The sequence below is a fragment of the Callospermophilus lateralis genome, chromosome 5, assembly GCF_048772815.1.
Source record: "Callospermophilus lateralis isolate mCalLat2 chromosome 5, mCalLat2.hap1, whole genome shotgun sequence".
NCBI classification, from domain to species: Eukaryota; Metazoa; Chordata; class Mammalia; order Rodentia; family Sciuridae; genus Callospermophilus; species Callospermophilus lateralis.
Window position 1 is genome coordinate 145,749,235 of NC_135309.1, and position 12,315 is coordinate 145,761,549.

The 12,315-nt window shown below is 38.0% G+C and overlaps 1 protein-coding gene across 1 annotated transcript in view; it reads left to right on the forward strand.

Annotated features, from left to right (window-relative positions):
- The window catches only part of Spef2 (sperm flagellar 2), a 168,652-nt gene that overhangs the window by 125,899 nt on the left and 30,438 nt on the right, over positions 1-12,315 (forward strand). Inside the window, exons 29-32 of the mRNA XM_076856190.1 lie at positions 2,863-3,016; positions 5,287-5,415; positions 7,122-7,260; positions 10,723-10,952. Coding sequence (XP_076712305.1) covers positions 2,863-3,016; positions 5,287-5,415; positions 7,122-7,260; positions 10,723-10,952 — 652 coding nt within the window. The remainder of the gene's footprint in view (positions 1-2,862; positions 3,017-5,286; positions 5,416-7,121; positions 7,261-10,722; positions 10,953-12,315) is intronic.

The following is a 12,315-nucleotide window of genomic DNA, read 5'->3' on the forward strand; positions in this document are numbered from 1 at the left end:
ATAGACTTTATGACTTTGATGTCACATGGTCGAAGACAGACAAAAAACAAAAGGAGTTCATGGTTTTAGCACCCAGAACACTGGATGCTTAAACTTCTCCTTGGTTGAAAACAACCATTTAAGGGAACTCTGAGTTCCAAATAAGACAGGTATGATTCAGCAAATTGATTCAAGGAAAACAGCACCAGCTGAGATTAGTGCAATTGAAATGAGAGCACCTCAATGCAGGTTTTTCCACCCAATAGTTTTACCCAGAGCTATCATTTAGTATGCAATGTTAATTTTTGGCAAAACTTTTTTCTAATTAGTAGGTATGCAATGATTTCAAAGAAGTCATATTTAACACCCACAATGTCAAGGCATTATGTTTCAAGTTCTCTCCAGCCTTACAAGTTAGATTGCTGCTGAGAATATTGTAAATTATGTTAATTTTTGAAAGAGACCTAGAGGTCTTTGAGGAAAGTGGACCAGAAAGATGCAGATTATGGTAATCATCATCATCATCATCTCCAGGTTGTTTACCAAGGAGATAAATCCAATTTTAAAGAAAATTGCTAACTTACTGTGCTTTGCAAGAACAGACTCAAAATTGAATTGCTTGCAATTTAGTGGGGAATGTTAACAAGCCTTTTTTCAGCTTTACCAAGAACTTCAAAGTATGGTATATAACATGAAATCCATTTTTATCAAAAGGGCAATTGTGGGGGAAAAAAAAAAAACTAAAAACAAAAAACTGGCTTGTTCTCTGAAACCTTTTTGGATCCCTCCAAGGTGCTATTGACATTGAAGAAGCTCTGGGTTCATTCTGTGCACTATGATTATCTTAAAAGTCAAGCTATCATTCATAAACACTTACTGGGCATTCCCTGTGAACATAACACAGGTGTCCAAATCTGTGGGGACACGAAAAGGACTGGGGCTTAGCTCTGGGGAGGTTGCAAACCCATTTGGAGGGTGGGGTGAAACTTAACACTCATGGGACAATTGGGGACAGTCACATACTAAGTCATGGGGTATGAAGTGGCCAAAATTGGAAGAGGCAGTAACTGACTGTGTGTCTCACCCACAAGACTGCAAGGGTCTTTGTGGTAGACAGTGCCTTATTCGCCTTCTATTGTCTCCATCCATGTTCCTCTCTCCCTCATTTCCTGCCCCCCATTCTCTTCAGAAGTAATATCAGGCTTGGACGCAGCAAGTGCTCAAATCAATAAACAAACCCTCATTGACCACCAGTTCCTCACCAGTTCCTTTATTGAAATTTTAAAGTTTTAAACCGTGTGTTGTCGCTGCCTCCAAAGTGCATGTGTGTTTTCTTTCTTCTTTGGGATCCTTTTCTCAGCTCTCATAAATATCCTTTACTTCACTAGAAGCAGCTGGACTTAGTTCAAAAGGTTCAGTATTTCTAACTGCAGGAATGACCCCGGTGACACAAGTTGCGAGATAAGGGTTTTACAGGCACACACACACACACACACACACACACACACATACACACACACACACATATTATGTGTTTATGTGCATATGTTTTTAAATGTTCACTTACGAACTGTAATTGTATATATTCATGGCATACACTGAAATGTTTTGATATTTGCATATGTTCTGGAACAATTAAATCATGCTAGTGACAGATCCATCACCTCACTTGTCATTTTTTGATGAGAACACTTAAAAAATCTACTCTTCTCTCAATTTTGAAAGATACAATATATCATTAACTGTCGTCACCAAGCCATGCAGTAGATTTCCAGAACATACTCCTTCCATTTAATTGAAGCTTTTCACCCTTTGACCAACATCTCTCCTCTCCCTATTCTATCCATCCACCCAGCTCTGCCCCTGAAGACCCCCATTCTACTCTCCATTTCTGTGAGTTCAACTATCTAAGATCATACATAGATGTGAGTTCATACAGCATTTGTTTTTCTGTGCCTGGCTTTTTGCATTTAGCAAAATGTCCTTTAAGTTCATCCATGCAATCCTGAGACAAGGTTTCCTGTAGCTCAGCCCCAGAAGAGAAGTGGAGGGATCCCTGCAGGGTCTGACCCTCCTGAATGGGGAAGGGAAGATATGACACACAACCCTTCTCTCTAATCAGGACACTTGTAAGAGTGAAAAGAGAGGTGTGCTGCAATGGAGAGGAATCTGAGTCAGTCAAGTACAAGAAGCTAGGAATTGTGAGGTTAGCCTGTGAGAGGGGTCATCCTCGTTAGCACTGATTCTTCCAGGATGGTGTTAGAGTGGAAGGCCAAGATTCAAGTATCCACAAGCCAATTTGTGTAGGGCATGCATTCTCCAACAATACTTGGAGAGCATGAAAAAAGATGCATTTTATGTGTATGGTACAGATATACACACATTACATAAACAAATAAACTTTGGCAATATTAAAATTTCTCAGAAGGGAATTAAATTAAAAGAAAACATCAGCCAATCTCCATAGGATCTAATTGTGAAAAAATAGATAAGAAACACAGAAAAAGTGAAATGCCTTCATTGGAGGCCAAGAGAATAACAGGAACTTGGAGGAATAGCAGGGGTTAAAGTTTTAGAATCTGGGACTTTTTTAAAATGAATTTTTGCATAATATAGAATTGTCCCAGTCTGGAGGTGGCAATGGGGACACATAGGGATGCTCTGTAGACAGGGTTGAGAAATCAAGAGGCTACTTTCAGATGGCTGCAGTGGAACAGCATCTTGGGACAGGGCCAGAAAATCCCGGAAGTGTGTGTTTTGTAAAGATTGATTACATGGTGACAGTGGATTGAGGCTTCAAAGAAATCTAGATGACTAAATCCAAATGGTTTTCATGTTCCCATTAATGTTGCACTAACAGAAGTGTTGCTCTTACACAACTAGGTGGCGGCTGACATTCATCAGCAGCTCATGGAAGAAGAAAAAGAAAACCAGCCAGCAGATGCAAAAGAAAAGTCTCCTCCAATGGGTACAAATAAAAAAGCCAAAAAGGAAAAGGAGCCACCCAAGAAAAAAAAGGCAGAGAAAAAAACAAAAGGTACTCATGGTTTTAGAACCCAGAACCCTGCATTCTTCTACCTCTCCTTGACATTTAAGGGGTTCCATTGGCTTCTAAGCCTCTAGATGCTGTTCATTGGATTTAAATAGAGATCCAGGCTTCTATGAGCTGTGGAGTTAGTTGGCAAATCACAGTGCCTAACAGTCCCACTTAACTTGTTGGTCCAAATAGCTGGATGTATCCAGGGTGAAATAAATCTTACAGGCAATTGTAAATATATTAAAAGAACTTCCAAGATGGTACCACATCATCTGGGAAATGCTTGCAAAAAGATTGTTTGCTCCAGCAACACCAGAAGTTTAAAAGCTCTGTGTCTGTAAGTTTCAGGGACATTTGAATTTAAGTGAGTCCTTTTCTCCTGGAGCACTCTTGTCTAAATTTTTGCTTCAGAGACATGAAGGGAACATAAGAGAACTCAGGCTGGGAGAGACCTTCACTTAACCCTAGCTCAGGATATCTCTAGCACAAACGTTTCCCTCCCCCTCTGGATATTTCTACTTGCACACTTTTAGATATTTTTATTAGTGCATCACATAAATACGTAATAGTGGCATTCATTTTCACATAAATAGACATTCATGAAATATAATTTGCTCCACTTCAGTCCCTAGTGCTTCCTCATTCCTTCCCCTCCTACTCTGCCTGGTCCTTTCCTCTATTTTACTGGTCTTGTTTCTATTTATTTATTATTTTTTTTAATCAGTGCTTTACAGATAGACACAAAGGTGGAATTCACTGTGGCATATTCATATTCACCTCCCTCAGTTCCTTCCTTTTCCCATCCCTCCTCACACCCCCTAAGTCCCCTTCCTCTACTGTGCCATCTCCCCTCTTATACATTTTTGAGGTAACTTGAGGCAAGAAAAGAAAAGTGGGAAGCTCATAAGGAAAGTCACTCCACTCATCCTTACCATGATATTTTTATTAGGCACCTGCTGTGTAAAACACTCTATTATGGGTGCCAAGAACACAATAGTGAATTAAAAATCAAGAACCATTAAAGCCATGGTCTCTATCCTGAAAGAACTGTGGTCTAACAGCAGGGACAGATGTTTGACCAGTTGTTGCTTTTTGATAGGGGAGATAGAGGTACCTTGAGGACAAGGCCAACCCATTGCATTGGAGTGGACAGAGGAACACTTCCCAGGTGGAGTACATTTAAGTTAAGCACTGAGGATGGAGGAGGGGGTGGTTAGTGGCACTTGAAGCAAAAAAGAAGAATGGCACCTTCAAAAAGAACTCACTACTTTAGTTCATCCTCAAATGGGTTAAAAAAAATGATGCACCATTCAAAGGAGGAAATGCTTCTGTTTCCTTTAATGGAACTAGTGGTTGAGTCCAATTCCTTCATTAAATGTTTATGTAATAAATGACATTTATGGTGGGGCACCATGGTGTATGCCTATAAACCCAGCTGCTCAGGAGGCTGAGGCAGAAGATCATGATTTCAAAGTCCACCACAGCAATTTAGTGAGGCCCTCAGCAACTTCGTGAGATTCTGTTTCAAAATAAAACAAAAAAGGCTATAGATGTGGCTCAGTGGTTAACCCTTGGGTTCAAGCCTTTGTGCCAATAAATAAGGCATGTGTGCCTTCTCTAGAGTCCAACCCTTTCACCAGACCCTCGAAAGGTTTGCTCAACTGAGTAGAATGGCATAAACTGGGTCTGCAATGGAACTGCACTGTCCTCTCCCATGGCAAATGCTGGCAAATTCTATTTTCCAGTTCTCCTATGAAATCATCAAAGTACTTGTAGTTAAGTGCTAATTAAAAGATAATTAATTAGGTTCCAGGTTTTTGACAGTCATCTGCATTTTAGCCCCATCTTCTAGAGGTTATTTGTTGGTCTTTTCTTGCAAATACTGTGCTAGTATAGGCAAACCCTTGTGGAATGGAATTTGTCCAGGTGACTAATGTCATCTGTTGTAATATTGTTGGGTTTTGATCTTTTCTGTCCCCAAATTCTGAATTCCACCATCTTTGGATTCTGTAATCATCTCTATACTTGCTGCACATCTTGATTTTTATGATACTACACAAATGGGTGTTTTTTTTAGTCCAGCCAAGAAACCACATGAAGAATTTTCAAGGAAGGACTATTAGTATTTCATTTTTCACAATGGGAAGACCAAAGTTCTCTGTCTTATTAATCACTAGAGGTTTGTAACTGCACAGATTTTGCTTTGGACTCATTTTGCCCAGGTACCCTGTGCATGGTAGTTTACTCAGCATGTTTCATCACCCCTTCAGGTAAATCACCACCTGTATCTGAACCACCTCCTGTAATTATGACAGCAGAGGAAATTGCCGAAATGGAAAAGAAGAATGAACTAAAGTTCAAAATAAAGGAAGAATATCTTGCTGCTCTACAATTTGAAGGTAGAGATGGGAAACAGCTAAGATGATGCTTTTCAGTAGAAAGTAGATTAGTGACCAATAGCCCCCAGCCAGCTCATCAAAAGGACAGTGTTCCCTTGGTTGTTTTCATTTGATCACAGAGGACCAGATTTGACTGTTGTGTGAGTCAAGGGTTTGGGCCCTCACCTAATCAGTCCTAATTGTCTACAAGATGTAGAAAGGAGACAAAAAGAATCCTGAAGGGGGTTAGAAGAGCAAGGCAGCCATTTAAAAAAGAATAGAAAGAGACAAACAATTGAAAAAGAAAACCTGTGACAGTTGTTGGTATGATTTCACTGGATTAGGTGGGAGCTAACCAGAGTAAGTGGGTTTTACATTATAATAATTTAGTAAGTACTGACCAAAGGATAATAGGCCTTAAAAGGGAGTTTCTGAAAGCAAAGACCATAGGCCTGTCATGCATCTCCAATGTTCCAGGGCCTTCTGCCCTGAAGAGGTATTAGGAGAGTCAGCACCGGCACATCTCCCCCATGGTCTGTCTCCACACCTGAGTCCCCTGTTTTCCAGTATGTTTCAACCTTCAGTTCCTTCAATGCATGACCCTCGTTGTGACAAAATTCATTCATTCACATTGTAAAAGCTTATTGAATTCTCACCATATGCCAAGCCCTTGCTGAAGATACATACATATATGTACAAGCAGAAAACAAACAAAAAATAAAGCTCATCTAGAAAAAAAGGATCATTGACAGCATGTTGTAATATTGGAGATACAGAATAACAGGGCAGGGGGTGTCAAGAAAGAGCTCCCAGAAAAGCTAATGTGGGAACTGAACTGCAATTATATGGAGAAGCTTGCCCAGGGGACAAATTAGGGTGGGAATGAAGAGAAAAGTACACCAAGGCCGAGAAAGGATAGGGAGCCTAGTGACCTACGGTGTGTAGGGGCATATTCTGGGAAGGAATGACTTGGAAAATGGGAGGCCAGACCACACAGGGTCAAATAGGCCCTGCCAAAAAAGTCAGATTTTCCCTGCAACAACTCAGAATTAATGAAAAGTTACAGGCAGAAAAGTGAAGATGATCACATCTTTTGGCAAAACGCATGACTCAGAGGACTCTGGATGGTCTGGAGATGGACTTGGAGTTGAAGTAGGGAAAAGAAGTTAGAAAAAGCAAAGTTGACGCTATTGTAAGAGTTTAAATGAGAGATAATAAGCACCCAGACTAAGCCAGAGACAATGGAAAAGTAAAAAAGAAAGACTAAAAAGATAATTTAAAGGTAAAATCCTCAGACTTTAAAATGTGCCAAAAAGCAATAAGTCCATAATTTTTTCCTAGTTTTAGCAATGCTGAGAAATATGATGACCTTGCCACCCCAAGCTTCCAAACTAGGGAGAGAATAAGCAAAAGATTTTGAAATTCAGAAATTGTCTGTGTGTTTCTTCCCATTCCACTTATCAAAGAGTGTATTTCCATAAAGTGAAATGAGTATAGAGCTCAGGTAGAGTTTTGGTTTAGATAATTTCTCTAATGACTTTGCCACAGGTTACACTTTGCTTCTTAATGAGATATGAGACATTACCTTATCTACACTGGAACATTAAAAGTACACCAACAGCTTCACAAACTGAAGCATGACTGGCTTAAAAGTGAATTGGGTTCATCCCAAAGTTCAGGTACATATAATACATGAAAAAACAATCTTGATTTCTCTTTTTAAATAGAGACAGCTACACAGTTTCGACTTGAACTGATAAAGACAAAAGCACTGACTGTCCTTGAAGATTTAGTAACAAAGGCGGTCAATGTCTATAAACTCATGGAAAAATGGCTTGGTGAAAAGTATTTGAATGAAATGGCCAGGTAAAGTACTGCATGACTTTTAAAAAATACATTTCATTAATTCCTGTGCCCCAAAATTGACAAGGATTTTTAAGGTGTTTGCAAATTTAAATAGTTTATAAATTAAAATGGTCATTTTAGCCATTAGGACATCAAGTGTATAAACAAGTGAGCTTTACTTCGTGTTTGTATTGCTCCTTTCCCAACAGTAAGTCATGTTTCAAAAGGTTTCATTGCAGTATCCAGTTTTGCATGTTATTTATGAATTCAGTTTTCTCACTGTTCTATGGGAACATTAGTTTACAAAGTGACATATCTTTGCAAAGTGAGATAAGGCTTCACATCTTCTTTCTAGGACCATTTTTACCATCAGTGAGAGTCGAATAGTGAAAAATTAAGAAGTCATTCACTGGAATGTTTTACTTAGTTAGTCTGATTCCCTGGTATGGGTAATATTTAAAGATGATCTTCCATTGAGTTCCAAGGGCTTTCCAAATACCCGCTGCTAGTAAGAATCAGTGAGTCTCATCCTCTTACCTCTCCCCTAGAGGTATAAAGAGGCAGCTCAGCAGAGTGAAAACACCCTTATCTGGGGGCCAGGAGGCTCCCTCCTGTAAAACCAGGAGTCCCACATTATCCAAAATTAGTAGCATGCCTGATTTAGGCTTCAACAGCTTTATCTATGAAAGGAAACACTCCAACCAGGCTATTTCAGAGCTTTCTATTTGATCTAGATTCCATAATGCATTACAGTTTCCAATCAACATTTACTGAAAATTTAGAGGCTACCACCTAAATAGTGTTCCTTTGGCAAGTATTCTGAGAAGCAGAAATTACCCTCTAAAACAGCAGTTTTTAGGGTTTGTTTTCTCAGTCCTTGTCTCATAATGAAAGTTCTACTGTAAAATTTTCAGCCTAGTTTTTTAGAACTGTTGCACAAAAGTAAAATAAATATGCTTTTGAAAAGGGGCTCACAAACTCAGTCTGGTAACTCACTGCAGCAATGCTTAACATAGTCTCACAGCAGACAGCCAAGCCAGTTCCTGTGAACCTCACAGAGCAGGAGTCCTTATCTCTGCTCTCTGCCTTCCATTTGCAAATGAAAACACATCTTCTTCATTTTTAGGATTCCTGGTTCCTGTCCATGTTGCCATCCAGTGAATGGATATTATCCAGTGTACTCAAAGTTCTCAGATTTACATTGTATATACCTGCCCTCTGAATCTATAGATGCTATTATGTGTTGTGACCACATATGGAAACTAAAAACCTAGGAATGTGATGAGACAGAGAGAGAGAGAGAGAGAGAGAGAGAGAGAGAGAGAGAGAGAGAGAGAGAGATATCAAATCCCTTTGAACTTCAAATCCTGTTTCTTATTTTCCTGGTATTTGCTCTCTTCCATTCTTGAGGTTACGCTTGGTGACCTCCAGTTTCCACTAGGTGGCGCACACCTGTTTGATTTCCTGGTTCTGTTTGGGTCTCAATCTATATTCCCAGGCTCTTCACTTATGTAAATAGCTACCAGTTTCCTTCTCTGTCCCCCCGCACAGAAACACCACAAAGCATAAAGTAATTAGCTAAAACATGCTACCTGAATACTCAAAAAGTCAGCATTCTATATTTGAGTTCAAGGGCATTTTTTTTAATTGAGAATTTCATTTTTATTGGTTTAAAATGTTATTCATAACCCTTCTATTAGTGTTTGCCCTAAATAATTTAATATTCATGTTTAACTTAGAAAAGCCTACCTTACATCTCTATTTAATTCATAACATCTGTATGTTTTAAACAGATTTAATTTGCTTTCTAATAAAGTATACAGCATTGGATACACATTTATGATGAAGGAATTCCTACAAATTTTCATTCTTCTGAAAATTGTATCTTTTGTTTTTGAAGTATAGTTTTAATGAACAATAATTTCTTATCAGAAGTTTGACAATATTAAATTATTTTTTCTTATCCAAGATACTGTTTAGAACCCAAGTGCTCAATTACAATCTGTCTTTATTTGCATCTTCTGACATTGTATTTAGTTATTTCCTTCATGAACAGCCTCAAATTTAGGAGTGAAATAATATCCAAATAAGCATCAGTAGCATAATGAAGAAAACATAATGTGAACTCAAAGTATGAGTTGGGAAATAAATAAAATAAACACTCTAAAACATATTTGAATACGTGAGTATTCATAAAATTATAGAGAAGAAAATTATAATATTGGAAATTTTCAAATTCAGTGAGATTAGACTATATTAGAAAGAGTTGATGAGAAAATTACTAAAGATAAAAAAGACCCATAAATTACACATTAAGAAGTAAGTAATTGGAAAGAACAAAACTGTGCTAAAGAAGTTAAACTTAATAGCTGAGAATTTTCTAGAACTAGACTAGACAGTTTAGAATCCACAGATTTTAGAAATGTGATAAATTCCAAGAGAAACAAATAAAGTAAATTAAAAGAGACATAAATTTAGTTGACACTTCAAGGACATTTTTGAAAGACAGCAACTAATATGATTTAAATTTTCAATATATGAGTACTTTGGTGCTCCTAATTATATAAAAGCAGATTGAATATACTTTTTCTTGTAATGTTCACTATTTGTTCTAAGATGTAAAACAAGATCCTTTCTTCAATACAGTGGTATTTTACTTGTTTGCATATACAACCACCCCAGTATAGTTGAAATCCATGACCTATGTGTTCTCACATTAGTTACCAAAAGGGAGGGAGTGACCTGGCTTTATCGCAAAAATAAGGAATTCAGAAAGCCTAGGTGACTTACTGTGGGACCCATGGCTAGAGTTTGTTCTGGATGAGTGCTCTCAACCCCAGTGTTCTTCCTACTGCCCCTTCGTGGTCACTAGCTGTTGCTAGTGGACACCCGATCTAGCTAGGAATAGACCACTCTTCAAGAAGACAGCAACACAGTTGCAATGGATTTTATGCATAAGAGTGCTATTCTGGTAATTGTGTCTTAGAAAACATCATACTCCTTGAAATAAAGTTAGAGAAAAGCCACTATTCCAGAAATATATTTTCAAATTTGATTCACTTTAACAATTATCCTGACTCCAAATAAATTAATTACTCTAATAGTCATATTTTATATTTGCTATATCATCTTATTCTGGTTCATACTTAGAATGAAAGCTAACTTTTTGATACAATCATTCACATAGTAAAATGTATTCAATACTAATAAAATCATATCTAATTCTCTTTTTTTCACCTTTATACAAAATGGATAGCCATTGGTTGTATAATAAGCATATATTTTGTTTTTAATCTTCATGTATTTATACTCTAACTTCTTACAAAATAGACTTGAGGAAAATTTAAATTTTTAAATATACAGATTAAATCATGTAACTTAACTAAATAATGGGTTCATCTTTGTGTGTATGTCTTATAAGTAAACATTGTTAATCTGAAGTATCTTTAATGGAGATAACTCTACTTATTTTACTGCTTTCAGTGTGGAAAAATTAACTGAAGTAGCTCGATATCACATTGAAACAACTACAAAAATTCAGTATGAGCTTTATTTACACCAAGAAGACTTCTTCATTAACCGTGACATAAAAGTCTTCCCAGATCCTCCTCCACCAGTACGTCCCCCACCTGTAGAAAAGGAAGAAAATGGCACTCTGACCATCGAACAGCTTGACAATCTTCGAGAACAGTTCTTCGATATGGCACCAAAAGGTAGGGTAACTATCATGACAAGAACACCAAAAAAGGTTAAGATTACCCAGAATGGCCATCACTTGTCTTCAAGTGAAATCAGCTCTGTTGGATGGCAGGACTCTAGGATAAGCCCTGGCTTTGTTCTAGTTTATTAGATGTTTGCTTTGAATAATGTTGATCTGAATTAAGCACACAGGAGACTCACAATCATTGAATATTGTGGCTCTCCTCATTCCTAGTAATTCTCCTCTCCTGTCCTCCCGCTCCCTTCCTAACAGTCAGTAAATTTGACTATTGCTCCATCTGACAGTTGGAAGATAGCCTATGTGCACACTTGTAGTTTAGGTTTGGCATTGGGACTATGAGTTTGTGCTTCATCTACTCTGCGAAGGAAACCTCCCTCAATGCTTCATAGACTGCAAGTAGAACCAAATAAGTATTAACAAATTTGTCTAATTAATGAATTTGTTCACATGTATCTGTACCTGTTATTTTCTGCACACAAATTCTTTAATTCCTTCACATGGTAGCATTATGACTCTATAGCTTCTGCCCAGGCTTTTTCAAGTCAGCCTTTTCCTACTTCTAGATATTCTTCAAAGAGTCCCATCAGTCAATAGCACATGTAATTCCGACCCATCATGTAGGATTATCATGTCCACATTTTAGGATTAAACACAGTCACAGAGCAGTTGAGCAATTTGCCTGTGGTCATTTACCATTTGGAACCCTGCAGATTCAAAGTTCTTGCTCCTGCTCCTTGAACTAAGTTGCCTTGCATAAACAGGTTGACTTTATCTTCCAATATGTCCTCTTTATTGGGAAATTATCGCTTTTCCCCAGGGAGTAGTTAATGGACTTTAGCATTAACATGTTGACTCCACTTTTTAAAACTCCCATAATTCTAGAAATCCACACCAAATACATTGGTAGAAAGAACATTGGTTCAAGTCTGCAGGCTTCCTTGCCAAGTTCATCCCAGGGTCTGTGTGAGGCCATGAACTGATTTTTGTCAGCACATAAAATTGGCTTCAGCAGACTTTATGTCTCCAAGATAGAAAAACACTCATATCCACTGTGATGGACTCTGACTCAGGTTGGCAGCATCTGGGCATGAAGCAAGTGTGGTTGTCAGCAGGTACAAAAAAAAAAAAAAAATCCTGGCTTGGAGAGCTGGGCCGTGAAACCTCCTCAGTGCCCAGTCAGGCAGAGCCCAGCCTCTTCTGGGCTGTGTGAACTTCACAGTGCCCTTTCCTTCTATGTTTTCTTTTTGAAGTGGCCGTTGCTCTTCATTTTCTCCATGCTACTTTTTACATATAAAATAAAAGGATACATGCAAAAAAGATTGTAAAACACAAAATATGATTTGATTTAATCTGAC